This window comes from Petaurus breviceps, unplaced genomic scaffold (genome assembly GCF_028583685.1).
Source record: "Petaurus breviceps papuanus isolate PSGF00001 unplaced genomic scaffold, PetGlider_PUasm1.0 90925, whole genome shotgun sequence".
NCBI lineage: Eukaryota > Metazoa > Chordata > Mammalia > Diprotodontia > Petauridae > Petaurus > Petaurus breviceps.
In genome coordinates this window covers 24,534,983-24,558,616 of record NW_027187380.1, presented here as the reverse complement: position 1 = coordinate 24,558,616, position 23,634 = coordinate 24,534,983, and the positions used below count along the sequence as shown (strand labels likewise).

The 23,634-nt window shown below is 37.2% G+C and overlaps 1 protein-coding gene and 1 pseudogene across 11 annotated transcripts in view; one reads left to right on the top strand and one right to left on the bottom strand.

Annotated features, from left to right (window-relative positions):
- The window catches only part of CEP112 (centrosomal protein 112), a 555,671-nt gene that overhangs the window by 126,906 nt on the left and 405,131 nt on the right, over positions 1 to 23,634 (top strand). For all 11 annotated transcript variants that reach the window (XM_069076590.1, XM_069076589.1, XM_069076587.1 and 8 more), the window contains one exon: positions 7,488 to 7,631. In XM_069076590.1, coding sequence (XP_068932691.1) covers positions 7,488 to 7,631 — 144 coding nt within the window. The remainder of the gene's footprint in view (positions 1 to 7,487; positions 7,632 to 23,634) is intronic.
- Positions 20,745 to 23,630, bottom strand: LOC138152731 (elongation factor 1-gamma pseudogene; annotated as a pseudogene).

Genomic DNA, 23,634 nt, shown 5'->3' with positions numbered 1-23,634 from the left:
TATTACTCAAATTTTTCCCATGTGGCTATATTTAATATGCAATAACTAACATAGAAATTAGTATCCCAGTCTGTTTTGGGGTATATGATAAGCCCAACTAATCAGTCTTGCAAACATAATTATCAGTCATGGTGGTAGTAACATAGGGATTGTGTATTGTGTATTGAATGATTGCTCTGAAGATATACTTTAAGAAAATATATCTAATCATGACATCATAGAGACTATGTAGTTATGCAGACTGATGGAAAAGCTTGAAGAATATTGAGGTTATGATCAAACTTTTTGTGATTGGATAAGCCTACTCAGAGTCTATGATTTTTTCACTGGAAATAAAGAATTGAATGTTGTCACTGAATTCTGTTACTTAGGACAGAACATTAATTGTTTATGATGCATTGATCAGCAAAGACTTAGAGACTTGCACAGCCTTTGAGAGGCGTATTCAGAATGTGGCACTACACATAACTTCAAGCTTTAAACCACTCAAAGTATATGGGGGAAAAACACTACATACCCATGGAAACTGGATTTACCATATTCAGTGCATCTGGCTTCTTGAACCATTTCATCAGTGCCAAATAGCGGGATAAATAGTACATTTAATACTACATTTGCCATCCCTCTTTGGCATATATAGTCCAGTAATTTTTATTTTTTCTCTTTATGAACCACTTAACATTTTTGGGAGAATTTTTTTTATTCAACTTTATACCCATATAAGAAGTAGTAAGTGGGGGAAGAACCAAGATGGCAGCATAGAAGCAGGAAAACCTCCTGCACTTCCCCCAGTAACCACCTCAAATACCTATAAAAAATGACTCTAAACATACTTTAGAGCTACCAAACACACAAAGTGACTGAGAGAAACAAACCTCCTGCTAAAGACAGCCCAGCAGGCTGGCAGGAAGGGTCCTTTGCAGCCTAGTGGGAGCTAAACCCAGCCCCAAGTGAACCCATGATTTTAGCCACAGGGCAGCCCGACGAGCGGCTAGAGGGACTTTGGGGGAGAGTGGATCATCAGCAGCTGTGGCAGTTTCCAGAATTATCAACCCCTAAATGGCAAAGACAAATTGAGTCAGTGGACTTTGGGAACAAGGGGTCTGGAAGTGTTGTCTGGCCTCTGCCTGCAGAGGGAGAAGTGGCTGAGGCATGGTGGCCATGCTGCCATTGCCATGTGGCTGCTTCAGAGCTTCTGGCCTGCAGATTGTAAGGGATTCAAGCAACCGTTCTGAGGGGTTATTGCTCTTTAACCTGCTTGGATCTGGATCACTGTCTAGGGTGGAGGTCCTGGGGCATGTGACCAGTGTGCCAGAGCCAGTGGAGACTTAAGAGAGGGAAGCCAACTAATAGCTACGGCAGCTGTGAAAACACTAGTGATTTGGGACAAATCTCTCCTCTCTGGAAGCGGAGTTCTACTGTGGGAAAAAGTTCAAAAGTCAAGTAATTGAGTGTCAACATGAGCAAGCAAAGGAAGCAAAGCAAGCACAGCAATCCAACTTTGGATTCCTTTGGGGGGATAAAAAGGATCAAAGCATGGAACAGGAGGAAGAAAATGAAGTCAGAACTCCTGCACCAAAAACTTCCAAGAAAAAAATATATGAACTGCTTACAGGCCATAGAGGAGCTTAAGAAGGATTTTGAAAACCAAATAAGAAAAGTGGAGGAAAAATTGGGAAGACAGATGAGAATGATGCAAGAAAATCATGAAATGAGAGTCAACCTGATTAAAGAAAATAAAACCTTAAAAAATAGACTAACTCAGGGCAGCTAGGTGATGCAGTGAATAGAGCACCAGCCCTGAAGTCAGGAGGACCTGAGTTCAAATTGCCTCAGACACTTAACACTTACTAGCCTTGTGACCTTGGGCAAGTCACTTAAACCCACCTGCCCCCCCCCCCCAAAAAAAACAAAAAATTGACCAACTCAAATGGCAAAAGGGGCTCAAAAAGCCAGTGAGGAGAAGAATGCCTTAAAAAGCCAAATTTACCTGATGGAAAATAATCTCAAAAGCTCACTGAAGAGAATAATTCCTTCAGAATTATATTGGAGCAAATGGAAGCTAGTGACTTTATGAGAAATCAAGATACTATTAAACAGATCCCAACAAATGAAAAAAAAAATAGAAGGCAATGTGAAATATCTCATTGGAAAAACCACGGACCTGGGAAAATAGATCCAGGAGAGATAATTTAAAAATTATTGGACTACCTGAAAGCCATGATCAAAGTAAGAACCTAGAAATCATCCTTCAAGAAATTCTCAAGGAAAATTGCCCTGATATTTTAGAACCAGAGGGCAAAGTAGAGATTGAAAGAATGCACTGATTACCTCCTGAAAAAGATCCCCAAAAGAAAACTAGGAATATTATAGCCAGGATCCAGTGTTCCCAGATCAAGGAGAAAATATTACAAGCATCCAGGAAGAAGCAATTTGAATATTGTGGAAACACAGGATAACACAGGATCTGGCAGCTTCTACACTGAGGGATCGAAGGATTTGGAATATGATATTCTGGAGGGCAAAGGAGCTGGGATTAAAAACAAAAATCTCCTACCCAGAAAAACTGAGTATCATGTTTCAGGGGAAAATATGTCTATTCCATGAAATAGAGGACTTTCAAGCATTCTTGATGATAAACCTAGAGTTGAATAGAAAATTTGACATTCAGATACAAGAAGCAAGAGAAGCATGAGAAGGTGAACAGGGAAAAGAAATAATAAGGAACTTATTAAAGTCAAATTATTTACATTCCTACATGGAAAATGATAATTCTAACTTATGAAATTTAGTATGAGGATAGTTGAAGGGAATATAAATGTATATATATGTATGTATACATGTATACATATGTCTATATAGGAGGGTATATGGGCATATGAGTACGTGTGTGTATATATGTGTATGGGTATACATAGACAGAGGGCACAGGACAAGTCAAATAGGAAGGATGTTATTTAAAAGGTGAAATTGAGAGGTGAGAGAGGAATATAATGAGAGGAGATGGGGAGAGACAGAATGGGGTAAATTATCCCATAGAGAAGAGACAAGGGAAAACTTTTACAATGGAGGGGAAGAACAGGAAGGGAAAAGGGAGTGCCTCAACCTTACTCATTGAATTTGGTTTAGGGAGGGAACGACATACACACTAAATAGAGTATCTCACCAGTGCTACAGGACAGTGGGGGGAAGGGGATGAGAGGGGGAATGATGGAGGAGAGGGTAGGTTGGTGAGGAGGGAAGTTGGAAGCACACACTTTTTCTTTTCAAATGCTTTATTGACTTCTGATTAATATCATTCATTTCTGCCAGATTTTGAGTTACAAATTTTCTCCCCATTTTCCCCCTACCCACTGCCCCAAAATAGCAGTCTGACAGGATATCCCCTCCTCCAATCTGCTCTCTCCCATATTTTCTCCCATACCATTTTTGACTTTTCCAGTTTATCTCTATGCCCCTGTGCCTGTATATCTCATTTCCCAATTACATGTAAAATAGTATTAATAATAGTGTGTGTGTGTGTGTGTGTGTGTGTATGTGTATTTCATTCCCTCATCAAGCCAAATTCAATGGGGATAAGGTTGTTGACCCATTCCCTCTTGACTTCCTATTCTTCCCCTCCATTGTAACCATTTTCCCTTGCCTTTTCTATATGAGATAGTTTACCCCATTCTGTCTCTCCCCATCTCCTCTCATTATATTCCTCTCTCACCTCTTAATTTCACCTTTTTAGTATCATCCCTTCCTGTTAGATTGGTCCTGTGCCCTCTATCTATGTATACCTGTAAACATATATACACACATTCACATATGTATTCATATGCCCATATACCCTCGTATATATATATATTTCTATTCCTTTCAACTACTGAGAAAAGTTTCATAAGTTACAATTATTGTTTTTCCATTTAGAAATGTTAATTGTTCAACTTTGATAAATTCCTTATGATTTCTTTTCCTTGTTTACCTTCTCATGCTTCTCTTGCTTCTTGTATCCGAATGTCACATTTTCTATTCAGCTCTGGTTTTTTTCACATTCCAAGCCCTTCGATCCGTCAGTGTAGAAGCTGCCTGATCCTTGGTTATCCTGATTGTGTTTCCACAGTATTCAAATTGTTTCTTCCTGGCTGCTTGTAATATTTTCTCCTTAATTTGGGAATTCCAGAACCTGGCTATAATATTCCTAGGAGTTTTCTTTTTGGGATCTTTTTCAGGAGGTGATCGGTGATTTCTTTCAAACTCTGTTTTGCCCTCTGGTTCTAAAACATCAGGGCAGTTTTCTTTGAGAACTTCCTGGAGGATGATTTCTAGGTTCTCACTTTGATCATGGCTTTCAGGTAGTCCAATAATTTTTAAATTCTCTCTCCTGGATCTGTTTTCCAGATCAGTGGTTTTTCCCATGAGATATTTCACATTGCTTTCTATTCTTTTATTTGTTTGTATCTGTTTAACAGCATCTTGATTTCTTATAAAGTTATTAGCTTCCATTTGCTCCAATCTAATTCTGAAGCAATGATTCTCCTGATTGAGCTTTTGAGATTCTTTATCCATCTGCAAATTCAGCTTTTTAAGGCATTCTTCTCCTCATTGCCTTTGTGAGCCTCTTTTGCCATTTGAGTTAGTGTATTTTTTAAGGTGGGATTTTCCTCAGTTAGGCTGTTGACTCATTTTGTAATTTTCTTGCATCGTCCTCATTTCTCTTCCCAATTTTTCCTCCACTTCTCTTATCTGCTTCTTAAGGTCCTCTATGGCCTGTAACCAGCTCGTATTTTCCTTTGAAGTTTTTGGTGCAGGAGTTCTGACTTCACTCTCTTCCTCCTGTTCCATGCCCTGCTCCTTCTTGTCCCCAAAATAGGAGTGTAACGTTGGAATGTTCTGTCTGCTTTGTTTCCTTTGCCTGGTTATGTTGCCCCTTAGTCACTTGACCCCTGGGCTTTTTGCCACAGTAGGACTCTGCCACCAGACGAGAGCTTTTGTCTCAAACGCTGGGGTTTTCTCAGCTGCTGGAGGTATTAGATGGGTGCACTCTCTGAGGTCTCCACACGCTCTGGCAAGCTGGACACACACCCCAGGACCTCCACCCTAGACTGCAATCCAGATCCAAGCAGGTTAAAGCAAGAGTGATTACCCCTCAAACTGGTGCTTGGTCCCCCTACACTCTGCAGGCCAGGAGCTGAAACTGCCATGTGAAAGACAGGGAGATAATTTGTAACTAAAAATCTTGTGGAAATGAATGATGTAAACTAAAAATAAATATAAAATTTAAGTCAAAAAAAGAAGTAGTAAGGTAAGCATTAAAGACAAGGAAATAGCATCTATTCGTTACTATTTATACTAATAGTCATGTCTCATGGTTTATGACTAATCATAGTATTATTCTGATCAGGCAGCATATTCAGAACATACCAAGGGAAAGCCACCTTTATAATCTTTCCCTGATAAAATATTTTGGTATGAGAGAGAAATGCTTACTCATTATTTGTTTTTTTAAATAGAAAAAAAAATAAAGTAGAAAATGCAAAATGTTTCTTAACTTTCCACATTTAATTTTTAAAAAATGTACCTTTTGTGACTTTTGAATTGTAGTCTATATATATTTGAATTTTGTAATATTTCATTAATCATTCGATCAAGGATCTGTAATTTTGTCAGTGCAAGGACTTCCTTCACCAATGTAGACTGCAGCTCCCCTATATTCCCTTTCTCTTTCCTATCCTGGTTTTGTCAGTTTAGGGAACTCCTGTTCAATACATTCCAACTAATGCAGATCATCAACTATTATGTTACTTTTGGTCTGAGAGAATTGGCTGGAGCACTGAGATGTTAAGTCAGTCAAGCATACATTTATTAAGAATTTACCATGTGATTGGTACTGTAATATGTAGTACAGATACAAAGGAGATCGCTTTCTTCAAGAATTTTGCTTTCTAATGAAGGAGACAACATGTAAATACATACAGAGTAAATGGGAGGTAATGGCTTTAGATGGGAAAAGCCTCCTGCAGAAGGCAGCATTTGAACTGTATCTTGAAGAAAATTAGGGATTCTGAAAGGTGCCATTGAGAAAGCAGAATGTTCAAGTCATGGTGGACAGCCAGTGCGAAGGTGTAGAGATTGGAGCTGCATGGATGGATGTGGAGATGTACACTTTTACAAGTTCACACAGCCCATTTGTCAGAAGCAGAGCTTGAACCCAAGTCTTCTCTACTGTGGCTAACTCTCTATTAGAGATGGAGGCTTCCTTTCAAAGAGTTGCTATAGCTCCAAACTTCATCACTCTGCAGTCAACCTGAGAGAGAACCTCTCTGAATTTAACTAGTGACTCAAAAGGTTTATTTTGTGCTTTTTACTACATGGTAGGTACTGTGCTAAGTGGTGGAGATATAAAGAAAGGGAAAAACGGTCGTTTCCCTCAAGGAGTATACTTTTGTAGGGTTAATGTATATAAGATCTTCCCCATTAATAGGTCCATGTGACCACGTATCCCCTTTTTCCCTTGGAACAGGGTCCTTGTTCCCAGGTACACAGGTATTTCAATCTCAGATGTCTTGCTGCTTTGAGCTCCAGTTCACAGCTGTGACACATCCTGAGTCACATCAGGTGAAAACTATTCAGGAAGATTTATATTGCCTTGGGGGAGGAGCTTGCTCAGTGGGAAACTTGTTTATGGTGAGGCTTCCTTGCAGGAAGGCTTTCAAGCCTGTTGGTACTGAGCCAGTTAGGCACTGAGTCATGTGGGTTGTGATGCCTTCTGGCTCTGAGCCTGTTAGTTGATAACTATATATACTTGGACGTTGGTATTTTACTTTGGGGGCTCACTCATGGGAAGAATGTTTCTTTGTGATTTGTCCAGATGAGGCTCTGGGTAGCCATTGTTAAGGGCCCCCCAGACTTTATGAACCCAGATGTTGGTGCTTCCTGGTCTGGTGATCTATTACTCTGTTTAGACAGTTGGAGCCCTGTCTATTGGATTCTTTCTTGGATACTCACTTCTTTTTACTTACCTGTATTTATCTCTCTGTTAATTAAAGTAAGATGGTTAACCCTGTTAAAGTTGTTTTTCCTTTAGAAAAGCAGATCAAAGAACCTGTGCTAGTAGCCCACCCCTGTGTGCTAGTGTGGTTGCTAATACAACTTTATAATAGGGACAGCAACATATAAATCATTAGATACTTAAACTATATGTGCAACGTAGATAGAAAATAATCTGGGAGGGGAAGACTAGCATATTTTTCAGGCAACACTCTATTATTGAGTCCATGCTTGAAACTTTTCAACTTTGTTAGAACTTTTCAGAACTAGTGCTCCACTGGGAAAGCCTTTGAGAATCTAAGGTTACTTGTATACTACAGTGAGACAATCTAGTAATATTTCAGTGAAGGCTTTAAGAAGATGAGGATTTAAAAAAAAATTGAAACTGGGGAGCTTCAGGATGAAAATCCCCACTAATGTGTTTTTTAAATTAAATTTTTGTTTTTATTGTGCAGCTTCACAATGTGGTTGCAGAGATGGAGAAAGAAAAATTTGAGCTTCAAAAGAAACATACAGAAAACATCCAAGAATTGCTTGAGGACACAAATGTACGCCTTGGTAAAATGGAGGAGGAGTACATGGCACAAACCAAGGCCACAGTAAGAATTAATATACAGAACCTATAACTTACTGAGTGGATTTTTTTTATACCTTCAGTCATTGATAAGAGGATAAATTAGTTCTTTCATCAATTTAATTTTACATTTCATTCCAGAGCTTATGAATCCTCTGACCCATTCATAGGATCATATATTTGGATATAGAATGGACCTTAGGGGTCATTGAGTCTAACCTATCATTTTACAGATGAAAGAACTGAGGCACAGAGAGATTGTGATTTGCCCAAGCAAAGCTGGTTTTGAACTCAGGTTCTCTGACTCTGAATTTAATACTGTTTCATATTGTACCATACCATGAAGCTCTAGAGAAAGACATCCCATACCTCCCACCCCCAGCAAATAGATGCAAGACAGTGGTGGAATTGAGTGACAAGATCCAGCAGCAAAGGTGATAAAGAACTAAAGATGTCAGATGTAGCAATTATAGGGATCAAAAAGAATTTTCCAATGACTTGCAGTGTGATGTCTATTATTTTGCCATTAACAAGTTAAATGAGGGGCAGCCAGGTGGCACAGTGTGTAAGAGCACGGGCCCTAGAGTCGGGAGACCTGGGATCGAATCTGGGCTCAGATACTTAGCACCACACCCAGAAATAACTGGCCGTGTAACCTTGAGCAAGTTACTTAACTCCAATTGCTTTAAAAAAAAAAAACAAGTTAAATGACTTAACCAGGGTCACACACCATGTGCCTGAGACTGGCTTCAAATCCTGGTTTTCCTGACTCCCAAATTCAGCTCTTTACCCACTACATTGAGTGGCTTTTCATATTGAGTGAAAATTTGGGAATTCATTTAAATAGTTTTTTTCATATTTAGTATTTTTGCATTATAAAGACTTCATTAACTTATTGTGGCTTTTCTTTTCTTTTCACCTTCTGTTTTTTCTCCTTTCCTTTAGTGCATTATTTGACTCTTCCTCTATTTCTTCATGCTTTCCTGATAAAATAATATCTGTTAAGTATCTTCCAGAACTCTAAAGGGTTATATGGAATAAAAAGGAAGTTGGTCTTAAATCCCATTCCTCCTTATTCCATATAATTTGACAAATTTGTATAGTCTCTAGAAATTCATTGTAAGGGTACTGTTCATTGTTTTATACTACTTTTCTCAAATTTTAGACATCTTTTTAACTCTTCTTCCTTGACCCTTGATATGTAGCTATTTTCTTTTCACTAATGATTTGATACTGTGTTTGGAATCAATGTTGTTCATTAAAAAAAGTTGGGAATTGTGGAGAGAGGAAAATATGGCATTGAGAGAAATTTTAGAAATTGAGCTTAGGGGTAAGTTTGGTACTGAGGAAAAAACTCAATAACAACTGAAATCTCCTAAGAAGCATTAGTCAGCAAGCATTTATTATGTGCCTTCTATGTACCAGGTAGTCTCCTAAGTGCTGAGATATAGAGAAAGGCAAAAAACAGCCCCTGCCCTCAAGGAGCTCCTTTCTTCTCTCTTTTTTTCCTTCCCCAAAGAATAGCAAATCAAATTTCATAATACTGAATTACTGTCCAAAAAAATCTGTTGTGCAAGAATTTCTAAACCAAATCTATTTTTTTCTGATAACTTACCTCCCAAAACTAAGATATATATTCTATTCAGAAAATAATTTCAAATCTCAAAAAGTTAAGTTACATGTTTAAAGGAAAATGATAACTGATATAATTTTAGTATTAATTCTCAAAATATAGAGGATAGGGACTGAACCACTGATTTCATTGGTATTAGTAAACTCCTACAAGTGTAGGTCAGCACCATCTCTGCAGCCCTTACTCTCAGCAGTTAAGTGATTTACCCAGGGTCACACAGCCTGCATATATCAGAAGCAGAATTTGAACCCAGCTCTTCCTGGCTTCAAACCTGTCTTTCTACCTTCAGCATTCTCCTGTAATTAAGATATCATGAAATAAAAATATTCTAATTCAGTGTCAAAACATAATATCCATTAGTAGACAAGCAAGGTAATAAATATAATATATAACCTTTTCACCTCTCCCCAACCCCAGTTTTTTGGTCTGGACCTGTGATTTCATTAATGCAGTGGATTCCTATCAAGGAAAATCCTCCTACCAATATAAATCAATAATTATTCTGTAACAGCTAGTCTTAGAGAGATGCATTGTATTAAGAAGTTAAATGACCTGCCTAGGGTCACATAGAAAGCATATGTCAGGAGTGGGTCTTGAACCTATATCTTCCTGAATTCCAAACCTAGGATCTCTCTCTGCTAGCTCTCTCTCTTTGCCACTGTGTGTTCTTTCTGTCTCTTTTTCTGTTTCTTTTTATGTCTTTGACTGCCTTTGTTTCTCTTCTACTTTCTTTGCCATCTAGCAAAGTATAGGAAAATGAATTTTAAAAAATATTCATTTGCTTTGATTCCCTCTGAGCTTTTTCTCACTTTGTCATTAGTTTTAAAAATATACATAGTTGTTTAAAGTGTATATACAGTGTTGATACCCCTTATCTTGTTTTGTATCACTTCTTATAGATCTTTCCTTTTACATATATTTGCAGTTCTTAACATCTCAATTCAGGTACAGTCCCTCTCTGCTTTATGTCAAACATCATTAGCATTTTCAAAAATCCAATTTTATTTCTTCTATTAACAACATTCTATTTTCTCTTTTAACTCTAACCCCCTTCCATTATAAAGAAAAAAAGAAAAACAAGATGCCTATAATAAATATGCACAATCAAACAAAAAATATTTCGGTGTTATTCAGGTCCAAAAAAAAATCTGTCAGTTCTCTGGCAAGAGGTAAGTAGCATGCTTCACTATCATTCCTCTGGAATCTTGTATGGTCATTTTTTTGATCATGGGAAAAAGAAAGGAAAATGAAAGAAAGGAACAAGCATTTATTAAGTGCCTACTCTGTGCCAAGTACTGTGCTAATAAACTTTTTATAAATATTATTTCATTTGATCCTCACAACTCTCAGAGATGGTGCTATTATGATCCTGATTTTACAGTTGAGGAAATGGAGGTAGCAGAGGTTGTGACTTGCCCAAGGTTACATAGGTAGTAAATATCTGAGGTGAGATTTGAACATAGAGCTTCCTCACTCCAGACTCAGTTCTCTGTATCATTAAGTTTTATAAAATTATCTTTAAATTCTTGTAAAAATTTTTCTCCTGGTTCAAGTCATTTCACTCTTCCTATAGATTCATATAGACAACAGTCTATTTAGATCTCAGTTTCTCTGAAACTATCCCTTTCGCTATTTCTTTCACCGTAGAATTCCATTCCTTCCATCTGTGGGAATTATAATTGCCTAATCTGCAAGAAAAACCACTAAGCAGAGCTCTGAACCCCTCTAATGAAGTGGACCTCAGATCTTCCTCATAATCTGATATATCCCCTTCTTCCAGGACCTTATTTTTAAAGATTATGATACCCAAATATGTAAAAAAGCATGGTAAAATACAGAATCACATTGGTTGATATACCTTGCTCTTCAGGGCCAAAAATGACATGTCAGCAGGAGGATCACAGGTTTGTCGAAGCATGGGGCATCTCCAGTGACTAAGTAGTCTAAGATGGTTGCTTGCTCATGTTGAACAAGAGAGAATGATACAGAGGTACAAAAATAAGTTGGAGGACTTTCCAAAGCATCAGGGCATCCTACCTATGTTGGGTTTGGATATGGAATTGGAGTAAAACAGGATGGAGATATCTTTGTCAGAATTCTTATGGTTGTATTACTGACCTTTGTAACTGGTAAACAAGTAGTGAACTTTAAAGTTTGAGGGTCATTATAAAGGCCTGCTATATGGACCTCTCTTATCCAATTATCCCTATATGATTTGTGGAAAATATCAAACTGATTAGTAGTGATTGGAATAGAGTAGGAATCCAAATGAATTATTTCTCACCCATCTATCATAACTTTTGTTTAGTCATTCCCCCATTGATTGTCACCCTCTTAGTTTCCAATTCTTTGCTACCACAAAAAGAGTTGTCAAAAATATTTTGTATATATGGATCCTTTTTCTCTTTCTTTGATCTCTTTGGAATGAAGGCTTACAATGGTATAGCTAGTCTAAAGAGTATGGGTTTAGTAACTTTTTGGATATGCTTCCAAATTGCTTTTTCAAAATGAGTGGATCAGTTCACAGCTCTATCAACATTTAATGATGTGCCTTTTAACCACATCCCCTCCAGTATTTTTTTCTTTTTTATTATTTTCCTTTTTATTAACTTTTATCAGTCTGTTAGGTGACAGGTGGAACCACAAAGTTCCTTTAAATTTGCATTTCTCTAGTTATTAGTGATTTGTTGTATTTTTTTCATAAGGATAGTGATAATTTATATTTCTTCTTATGGAAACTGCCCGTTCATATCCTTTGACCAGTTAGATGTTGTGCAATGACTTTTGTTCTTATGAATTTGAAATGACTAATTTTATATCTTGAGAGACCCTTATCAGAGAAACTTACCCAAAGATTTTTTATTCCCATTGCTGTAGTGAGTAAAAATGCAGAAGCACAGTTTTTTTCCAAGGCAAGATATCATTTTATTAACAGTAATGCATATACTGTCAGTAAAATGGGTTGCACTGGCACCTCAGCAAAATATAAGAGACCTGACCATAATCAATTTGTTAGGCTAGGAGTACCCAAAAAATGGATTTAGTGACTTCTCCCCATGACCAGAGACCCTGAGTGGGGGTGGACAAGGTCTTTTAAATGTAGGTATATATTCCTTCTGATTGGACTGACAGTGAACCTGGAAAAGGTAAGACAATTCCAGTTGGTAGGTGGGTTGGCCTTTAGGTGTGATGGTCATGTCCTTCTCTGGCAGTTCAGGGATGTTAATTGCTTGATAGATGTCAACTCTGTCTAGTAATCTTGACTAGAAAACAAAACTACCTTAATCAGGATTACCCTGGTTAGTCTTCCCCTTGGAGACCAAGTGACCTCTAACTTTGATCGTGAATAGGTAGGACAGGAGAATTGTCCTTTGGGGAGGACTGGTTTCTCTGCTTATTGGTAAACAGAAGGGAGAGTCCCACTTGGGAGGGGCCTAGCCCAAGTAGGTTTAGGAGACTTTGGGGTCTGGGAGTGATCATGTTACTTAGTCACACCCTTTAGGAACTGCCAGATAAACTAGATTGAGAAGTGGAGTCTGACAAAATAAGGAAAAGAATAGATTTTGGATTAATATGGTACAGTATAATATTAATTTTCTTCATTACCTACTTCTATTCTGATTTCAACTCTTTATTTTGGTGGAAAAGTTTTTAAATTTTATGTAAATTGCGCATTTTCTCTTCTTTGATCCTCTATGTTCTTTTTTTCCCCCATGAACTCTTCTATCCCTGTATCTGACAGTTATTTCCTTTATGATGTGACATTTTATATCTAAGTCATATCTATTTGGAACTTATCTTGATGTATGGTATGATTTTTGCTAGATTGCTTTCCAGTTTTCTCTGCTATTTTTGTAGAAGTAAGTCCTTACCTAGTAGCTAGAGAGGATTTTAAGCTTTAAATATATAAGGTAAGTTTTTTCTTTTTTGTGCTTTTCTTATTATCTTGCCAGAATCTTCTTTTATTCCTCTTTCTATAGTCTTTTTTTTTTAAGCAATTGGGGTTAAGTAACTTGCTCAAGGTTACACGGCCAGGTGTTTCTGGGTGGGTGCGAAGTTTCTGAGCCCGGGATTCGATCCCCAGTTATCCCGACTCTGGGGCTGGTGCTCTTACTCACTGTGCTACCTGGCTGCCCCCTCTTTCTATAGTCTTTGAGAAGCAGGTTACACACACACACACACACACACACACACACACACACACACACACACATATATATATATGTATATATATAGGATATAGCAGGTTAGTTTTTTCAGTCAGAACAACTTGCTTTTAAATCCTGTCTCTAACACATGCTAGTTATGTGACCCTGGAAAAGTCACTTAACCTCTTGGTGCCTCTGACAATTCTCTAACATTGTAAGTTGCAGAGCAGCCACTTTTATGTTGCTAAATGGAGTTTCCTCACCAAGAGCTCTCTCTACCACAGATGTCAGCCATGTGATCCATGGGCCATATGCACCACACAATACTCCTGGGTGTGGCCTGAACCAAATTAAAATGAATTGGGAAATATTTAGCAAAATAAAAAAAAATAAAAATAAAGCATAGGTCATATTAATGTGTTTTTCTAAGTCATTCTGCACCTTGCATAGTGGTTCCCATTTCTATTTGAATTTGACACCACTGCTCTACAACAATGAAATCAAGCATCTAGGTAAGAAAAAAAGACCTTAATTGAGGGAGGTGGACCCATTTGCCTGTTTCTACCTGGAAATTGTGCTCTCAGATTTGTTTCTACTTAGTGGTACACTTATAAACTCTTTCTAGTTGTGTCAGTATCTCCTTGCTACTGACATAAATGTGTCTCTTGCCAGATTACTAGATTGAGTTTTCAGTCAGCGTGTTTACTTGGGGTCCTGCCAACTTCTGCACAGATTGCTTATTTTGGTTCCTAACCTGCCTCCTAGACATTGAGAATACCTACTTTGTTCTTAGACCTTTCAGTTTCTTTGAATCCCTGGTTCCTTTCTGACCTTTGATCTGATGTTTTAATGCCGTACTTTGGTTATCTGTGTGTTCTGATTCCTGATTGCTGAACTAATTTTGTCACATACCGTGTTCTGATGTATCCTCACTAACTCTAGATTGCTCATCTTATAGCAAACCCCTTGCTCTCTTTGGACCATGGATCTTCAAGTATTTTCTTATCTTTTCTTTTGCCAACTCCTTTTTCTGTTCCGAGCTCTACATTAAAGTTCCTGATCCTTGCCTTGTGATATTTATAATACACTTTCCCAGCTCTGATACATTGAAATTTAATGGCCTTCTTTTAATTGTTTTTATCTGCACAATTTATTATATGTTTTAGATATCAGAAAAATATATGATCAGGTGTTCAATACTTGAGTGGATCTATGACTTCACTGATGCAGGTAGTCTCTCCAATCATGCAGAATACAATTTATCCATGTCTTTTTCTTCCTTTGTGATTTCTACCCATTGTTGTTGTTGTTGTTGTTTAATCATTCAGTCATGTCTAGCTTTTCTGACCCCATAGAACACCAGCCCCTTTTTTTCTCCACTATCTCTCAAGATCTGTCCAAGTTTATATTCATTGTTTCCATTGACACTACCTATCCATCTCATCCTCTGCCATCCCTCTTCTCCTTTTGATTTCAATCTTTTCCAACATCAGAGTCTTTTCTAATTATACCCATCTTTTAATTATGTGGTGAAAGCGTTTAAGCTTCAGCTTCGGTTTTTGACCTTCCAGTGAACAGCCTGAATTAATTTCTTTAAGTATTGACTGATCTCCATGCTGTCTAAGGGGCACCCAAAAGTATTCCCTAGCATCACAATTTGAAAGCATGGATTCTGTAGAGCTCAGCTTTCCTCATACTCCAGCTCTCATAGCCATAGATTGCTACTGGAAAAACCATTACTTTGAGTACACAGCCTTTTGTCAGCAAGGTAATATCTCTACTTGTTAGTATGCTGTCCAGATTTGCCATAGCTTCCCCCCATGTCTTGCTACAAAGGCTCTATATATTATCAATCTTATATTCTAGAGGTCTTTTTTGTGTCTTTTAAACATTCGTTGAGTTCCAGAACAGCACTTGTGTGGTCTATTTGTTATCCCCCTTTCTCAAAATATTGGCCCATAAAATTTTGTATTTTTAAAATAATATAAAAATATTATTTTTATTTAATTTCAAATATCATAAGATTATAGTCTTAGAATAGAACTTAGAGATGATCTCTTCAAATTTCATCATTTTATAGTTATATATATGTGTATACACACACATATACATGTATATGTGACACAAATGTGCACACAGACACACACATGCACATATTTTTATGTATAGTTGCTAGGTGACAGCCTAGGTGATAGCCTCTGGGCCTGGAGTTAGGAAGACTCATCTTCCTGAGTTTAAATCTGACCTCAAACACTTACTAGCTGTGTGACCCTAGCAAAATCACTTAACTCTGTTTGTGTCAGTTTCCTCACCTGTAAAATAAGCTGAAGAAAGGAATGGCAAACCACTCCAATAGATTTGACAAGAAAATACCAAATGAGATCATAAAGAGTCAGGCACAACTGAAAAACATTCTACAATAACTTTATTTTGGTCATGCATATTTTTTATGCCATTCTTGTATTTTATTATTGGTATCTTGCTGCAGCTTTCTTATTTCTACTATGAATCTTTCACTGTTCTTTGCATTTCTCACAATTATTCTTTGAAGATTAATGTGCTTCTTACATTATTTGGGGCTGGATAGCATCACTTGAAAAATATTGGTAGTAAAAAGATGGGTTTTTATGTCAAGGGGTAGATTTGAATTGTTGAAAATATTCTATAATTTCTCAAATGCAGCCCCCCTTGTTCCATACCTGTAACTAATTTCTGGGCACATCTTATTGTCCATATATAGTTCCTATCTAAGATATTTGTACTGTTACACACTAATCCTAGAGTCTTCCTGAAATCATGTAATTTTTGATTGTCTGTGATTTAATATTTGATGTTCTAATTATAATAAGATTGCCTAAAGACAGAGAAAAGCTGTTTTGCTTCTAGTTGAAAAGAACCATTTAAATGTTGACTATCTCAACACAAATGTAACCAGAAGACAAAAGGAAATGACAACTAAATGGATTTCTCATAGGCTCTCCTTGGAGAGGCAAAAAAATGGGATTGCTAGAGTTAGTTTCATCATGCTCCTAAAGAGTACTATAACTCTTATTTTAGTGGACACTTAGTCATGTCATTGAACCTTGGCCATGAGCAATAAAATGAACAAAAAAGCCACCATGAAGATATTTTCAATGTGTGTGCCAACATTTATTGTAGAGGATGAAGTTAGAGAAAGACTATGACAAAATTGACAAGATCCTTCAAACAGTCATCATATATATTTGATACTTAGTAACTTAGGTGAAGGTGGGCACTTAGAAGGATAGGGAATAGTATGTTTATACACACACACACACACACATATTTGGATTTAGATATAAAGAGGCAGTCTTCTTTATATGTTGCTTAATTATCTGATTCTTCCTTGGTATGAAAGGTTCTCTCTAATGTTTACTTGGAAATATAATTGGTTAACAACTACTAACCCTCTCTCCATGAGAACTTCCATGTTCCTCCTAATATTCCTTCACCAATTAAAAAATAGAAGAAAAAAGTCACCATGATGACTAAGCATAGTTAAGCAAAACAAACTAGCACATTTGCCACATCCAATATGGTCTGGTTTGTTCTGTCCCTTGAGGCCATCCTCCTCTTCAAAGGAGTGGGTAGTGTGTTTCCTATCTGTCCTCTAGAATTGTGGGTTTGTTTTACTGTTCTTAAGAATTTGAGTTGTTTTTCTTTACAGTTTTGTTGTTACTGTAGAAAGTGTTCTGGTTCAGCTCATTTCACTTCTCTCTAGTTCATAATGGTTTTTCAAGGTTTCTTTGAAATGATTATTTTCCTAATTTTCTTATGGCACAACAATATTCTGTTCCATTCCATTTATATACCATAATTTGTTTAGCTAGTCCCCTTTGTTTTCACTTCTTACAGTAAAAAGAGCTGCTATTAATATTTTTGAACATGTGGGTTCTTGTTCTCTTTCTTTGATACCTTTTGGCTATAGGTCTACTAGGTCTAATCATATGCCCAGTTTGGTGAATCTTGGGGCATGTTTCCAAATTATTTTCCAAAATATCTGGACCAATACACAATTCTCCCAACTGTTTTCCCACTGCCCCTCAAGCATTTACCATTTTCTGTTTTTATTTTTATTTTTCCCTTTAGCCTTTCTGTTGGGTGCAAGAAAATCTCAAAGTTGTTTTAGTTTTCATTTCTCTAATTATTAGTGATTTGGGGAATTTTATAATTTGGCTATTGATTGCTTGCTTTTCTTCTATTGATAATTGCTTTTTCATTTCCTTGCATTATTTATCTATTGGGGAATGACCCATATTTTTTTTTGGTATACCAGTGTTTATTTAATATTTTATTTTTCCCTAATTAGATGTAATTTTAAACATTCGTTTCTAAAATTTTGAGTTCTAAATTTTTTCCTTTCCTTCTCTCTATACCCCTTATTGAGAAGACAATCAATTTGATATAGGTTATCACATGTGTGTATTCATGTAAAATATATTTCCTTATTAGTCATGTTATAAAAGAAAATATGGACCCCAAAAAAACCCAACCCAAGAAAAATAATGTTAAGAAGAGTATGCTTCAATCTGTATTCAGATGCCATCAGTTTTTTTTCTGGGAATAGATAAACTTTTTCATCTTAAATCATTCATAGTTGCCTTGGAACTTTGTATTTGATGAGAATATCTAAGTCAGGGGTGGAGAATCTTTTCATGTTGGAAGGCTGTATTAATATTTAACTGTAATCAAATAAGGCCACATTAAAAAAAACTTTAGATATACTTTTAAAATGCACATTATTTTATATAGCTACTATCTATTTAATAATTTCTTTTTTTATGTACTTAATCATTTCAAAAAAAATGAAAACTATTTGTTAATTTTAAAGATAACCAACCCTTTAATGTTAATTGTTTGTTGTGTCTGCTTTTTGTTGGAGAATATTTGAATATTTGATTGTAGTATGGAGGTCTGCAGTTTTAGCTGATCCTCTAGATAGATATCAGTCATTTGTGACGATATGTTGTGTCTTGATTTGGGTTAAGTAGAAGAATACAGATTTACAGCAATAAATGCTTGAAAATTAAGAAAACTTTTTTTTGGGCATGTTGCCGAAGGCATAGGTGCTCTTTTATATTTTTCCATATTTCAATTGGGTCTTTCTTGGCATCAAACAATGTTTTTTAAATGTCATCTACTGAGAGCTCAATCAATTCCATCTCTATTTCTTTAGGTGCCTTGATGATATCAACTAGGTGAGGCTGAAATGCTAATATGAGTGTAATATCATGCTTCTTATTCGGTGAACCTTTTATCATATTTTCCAATTAAAATTTTATCGTATTTTCCAAGTAAATTCCAATTTCCAATTAAAAAATATTATTTTCCAATTAAAACTGTCTATAACAGTTGTATATTCTTCAAATGATTTGCATATATCATTCTGCTCACCAATGACCTGTGCTAACTAGGGAAAATGTTCATGTAAAATTTTCCTTTGAAGAAGTGTTTTAAAAAAAAGCCTTTTTTGAAATGTTTGAATTTTTTTTTTGCCACATATCATATATAGACAGTTTTACCTTACACAGAAATATTCAAGTCATTTTGATTTGACATGATATCACACAGAAATGCAGCATTCCTATAGAAATCTTCTTTGAATAATTCATATTGCGGATTCTATTCTTTATAAAATTTGTCTATTCTTACAGAAATAAAATTTTGACTTATACTTGTGCCTTCAATAGCCAGTGGACTTTAGAATGATATAGCAAATTCACACTGAATACCTCATCATTCAACTTTAGCACATTATGAAATTAACAATTCTGTGTTGCATTTGCCCAAATACAGTTAACATATTTAAAACTTGTTGCAAAATGTCATTAAAAATAGTGGCTTTAGCACAGGGGTTTTGCTGATGCAAGAGACAATGAAAAGAGATGAGAGCATCTGGATCTGCTAAAACTTTTTATCTGTGCAACGAACTCTTCATGTTTTCCTGTCATGGAAGGTGCACTGTCCCTACATATGCACTCACCAAATTTACCAAATTCAGTCCAACTTCACTATATCCTCTCGAAAGTTGTTGAAGATATTTGTTCCCCATATCCCGTTTGCAAGAGTGCCTAAAGCAAGTAACTCTTTCTACCAAAGAAAATCTTCTGTTATGACCCGAATGAAGTATGAAACCTATGCTGAGTCAGTAGTATCAGTTGATTCATCCAAAGAGACTAAAAAATATTTTCCTTTTTTTTTTTCTTTTTGGAGGGGGGAAGGCAGGGCAGTTGGGATTAAATGACTTGTTCAAGGTCACGTGGCTAGTAAGTGTTAAGTGTCTGAGGTCGGATTTGAACTCAGATCCTCCTCACTCCAGGGCTGGTGCTTTATTCACTGTGCCACCTAGCTGCCCCTTATATTTTCCTTTTGAAGTATTGTATGAAGTTCTGTTAACTTGCTGCTGATCAATTATGGTTCTCCTTGAAAGAGTCAGTTGTTTGTCCTTTGAAACGTTATTTGGGTCAAAGCATCCTAAATGTTTGACAATCATTGTTTCACAATTTCTACATCACTGAATGGCTTCCCTTTTTCACAAGTATGTAAGCTATTTTATAAGTTGCTTCAGTGATGTTATTTCCAGATCTTATTGCTGCTTGAAAGAATTGTCTTTGCCTTTTCTTTTCATTTTTTATTTTCTGCCGTACAACCTTTTGTGCTTCTCCCTCTAATATAAAATATTTTGTGGTCCTTATGAGTGTTATAATGTTGATGAGTGTTGAATTTGCTTAATGTTGATATTGCAGTATCACAGAGCAAGCAAATCATCTTATTTTTAGCAGAAACACGATAATATTGCAATTCCCAATCATTATTAAAAAAATCTGTTTTCTCCTTTTAACATTCTCTTGCTCTTCTTTGACATGATGCAGACAGAATTAAAAACTGTCATGCTGTACAGATAGTCACAAATTCTACTTCAAACAGAAACACAGTTCCCTGTTGTCAAAAGCTGTTAAGAGACCGGCATACTCAACCCCCATAACTCTTGCCAACCAGACTTGTGTGGTAGTGGCACCAGCCAGGTGGGGGAAGGTAGAACTAAGTAAGTATAGCAACCATCAATTTAGCCCTTATGCCTTAATAATATTCTAATTCTGCCAGTCAATCTGGGAAGATTATTTTGTTGAAACTTATTTTATTCTTTGATACTTTAAATATACTTTTTTTAAAAATAAAGTGAAAATATAAAAGATGAACAAAGATGTATTAATAAAAATAAAATGATTTGTTCTGTAAAATTTCAAAATCAAAAGGCTGCACTTAAGGGCCTAGAAGGTCACATGTGGCCTTAAGACCATAGGTTACCCACCCCTGTCATTCACAGTTGATCATCTTTTTGTTTTTCTTTTTCTCTGTGTTCAGTTTCGTTTAATGACTGGCACCTCCCTGCAGAGGAGGAAGCAGGCAGCTAGGTGGTAGCAGGGGAGGGTGTTCACTTGAAGATCTTGTACTGATTGATTGCCCACGTGCTGGAAGGTCCCCTCCTAGGTGAAGTACTCTTGGACCATGGTCTGGGCCTCCTCACTGCCAGGATCCAGCTTATGCCACGTGTAGGACTCATCTACTTGCCAGTCTGGACTCAGCGGGAAGGCGAGTTGTTGGCCCTGGAAAACCCAGACTCCAGGAATGTCACTGCTATTGTTTTTTTTTTTTTTAATTTATCAATTTGTTTGTTTCCTTTTAGTTTACAAGATTCAATTCCACAATTCCTTGAATTTCACATTTTGTCCCCCTCCCTCCCCTCCCCCCCATGGAGGCTTATAGTCAAGTATAGGATCTGTAAATACTTTCACATTATACATTGGTCAGGTTATAAGGACAGATTGTACCAGCTGGAATGAAAAATGGTAAAGAGGACATAAAACCAAATAAGAGAACGAAAAAGATCAGATATTTTGCTTCCACCTGGATATAAACTTAGTTCTTTCTAGTTCTTTCTCTGGATGCACATTTTTCTCTCCATCATGCGTCTTTTGGGATTGACTTATATCCCTGCATTGCTGAGAAGAGTCCAGTCTATCAAAGTTGGTCATCACACATATGTTGTGTCTGTAATTGTGTACAAATTTCTCCTGGTTCTACTCTTCTCACTCAGCATCAGTTCTTTTAAGCCTCTCCAGATAAATATGAAGACTGCCTGCTCCTCGTTTCTTATACCACAATAGTATTCCATAACATGCATATACCACAACTTTTTCAGCCATTCCCCAATTGATGGGCACCCCCTTAATTTCCAATTCTTTGCCACCACAAAAAGAGCTGCTATAAACATTTTTGTACATATGGGTCTTTCTCCCATTTCTATGATCTCTTTGGGATATAACCCTAGGAGTGGTATTGCTGGATCAAAGGGTATGAAAGTATTTATAGCCCTTTGGGCATAATTCCAGATTGCTCTCCAGAAAGGCTGGATCAGTTCACAACTCCACCAACAATGTATTAGTGTTCCAGTTTGCCCACATCCTCTCCAGCATTTGTCATTTTCCTGTTTTGTCATCTGAGCTAGTCTGACTGGTGAGATGTGGTACCTCAGAGTTGTTTTGATTTGCATTTCTCTAATCAATAGTGAATTAGAGCATTTCTTCATGTGCTTATAGACAGCTTTAATTTCTTTCTCTGAAAACTGCCTGTTCACATCCTTTGACCATTTATCAATTGGGGAATGACTTGTATTCTTATAAATTTGACTCAATTCTCTGTATATTTTAGAAATGAGTCCTTTGTCAGAGACATAGGTTGTAAAGATTCTTTCCCAATTTCCCACCTCCCTCTTAATCTTGGTTACATTGGCTGTGTTTGTACAGAAACTTTTCAATTTCATGTAGTCAAAATTATCCATTTTACATTTTATAATGTTTTCTAATTCTTGTTTAGTCATAAAGTCTTTCCCTCTCCACAAGTCTGATAGGTAAACTATTCCTTGTTTTAGGAGACTGCTTACAGTATCAACCTTTATACCTAGATCATGCACCCATTTAGACTTGATTTTGGTATATGGTGTTAGATAATGGTCTATGCCCAGTTTCTGCCATACTATATTCCAGTTTTCCCAGCAGTTTTTGTCAAATAGTGAGTTCTTATCCCACAAACCAGGGTCTGGAGGTTTATCAAACAATACATTACTATAGTCATTGATTTGTGAATCTCATGTGCCTAATCTATTCCATTGATCCACTCCTGTATTCCTCAGCCAGTACCAAGTAGTTTTGATGACTGCTGCTTTATAGTACAGATTGAAATCTGGTAAAGCTAGTCCACCTTCCCTAGCATTTCTTTTCATTAATTCCCTTGATATTCTGGACCGTTTATTCTTGGCACTACTATTGTTGGTGCCAAAAAGGATGATGCTGGCAAAGGCATTCTTCTTCGGCTTGTCCAGGCGCTGGAACATTCCAGTGATGAGGTTGTAACTCATGAAGGTCTGGATGAGCTCCTGGGGGAAGCGGTACTTGGCGTACCACAGGGACCACCCGTCATGGTCAAAGTGCTCCTAGAAGTATGGAAGGGCCACCGTCAGCGTGTCTTCATTGGAATACTTTCGCTTAAGCTCATCCAACACAAATGTACTCTTGGGCAGGTGAGCAAAAGGATCCTTGGTTTTGGGCTCCGCAGCCAGGGCCCGGTCACACTCATCCATCTCCTCCTCTGGGCTGGGTGCCGCAGCTGCCTTCTTCTCTTCCTTCCACTCTGCCCGGGCCTTGGATTTCTCTTCTCACTGTCCCTTCTCTTTTCTTGGGACTTCCTTCCTGGGCTGACTCTCAGCAAACTTTTTAGCATCAAACTGCGTCATCTTCTCACAGAGCTTCACCTCTCCCAACACTGCCTGGAACTGGGGCTGGTGGATGCAGGTGAGGAACCAGCGGTTGGTGTTGGGGAAGGTCTGCCTGAACGATGGCTCCAGGACCTGCTTGTAGAGCCACAAGAGGGTGCACACAACTGTGATGTCAGCCAGAGTCACGTGCTCTCCCACCAGGAAGGTCTGAGTCTTCAAGTGGGCATCAAGCAGCCCCAGAACCTGCTTCACCTCCTCTTTTGCATTCTCTGTAGCCTGTTTGTTGTAGTGCATGATGCCAAGAGTAGGGAACACCCAGGTTCTGGCTGGAAGAATGATGTCACTGTCAGCAAAGCTCACCCACTGGATCACCTGGGCAGCAGCCTCAGGGGTCGAGCCTTGAAGGTCATCATCACTCACATAGTGTGCAATGGTGTTGCTTTCAAACACA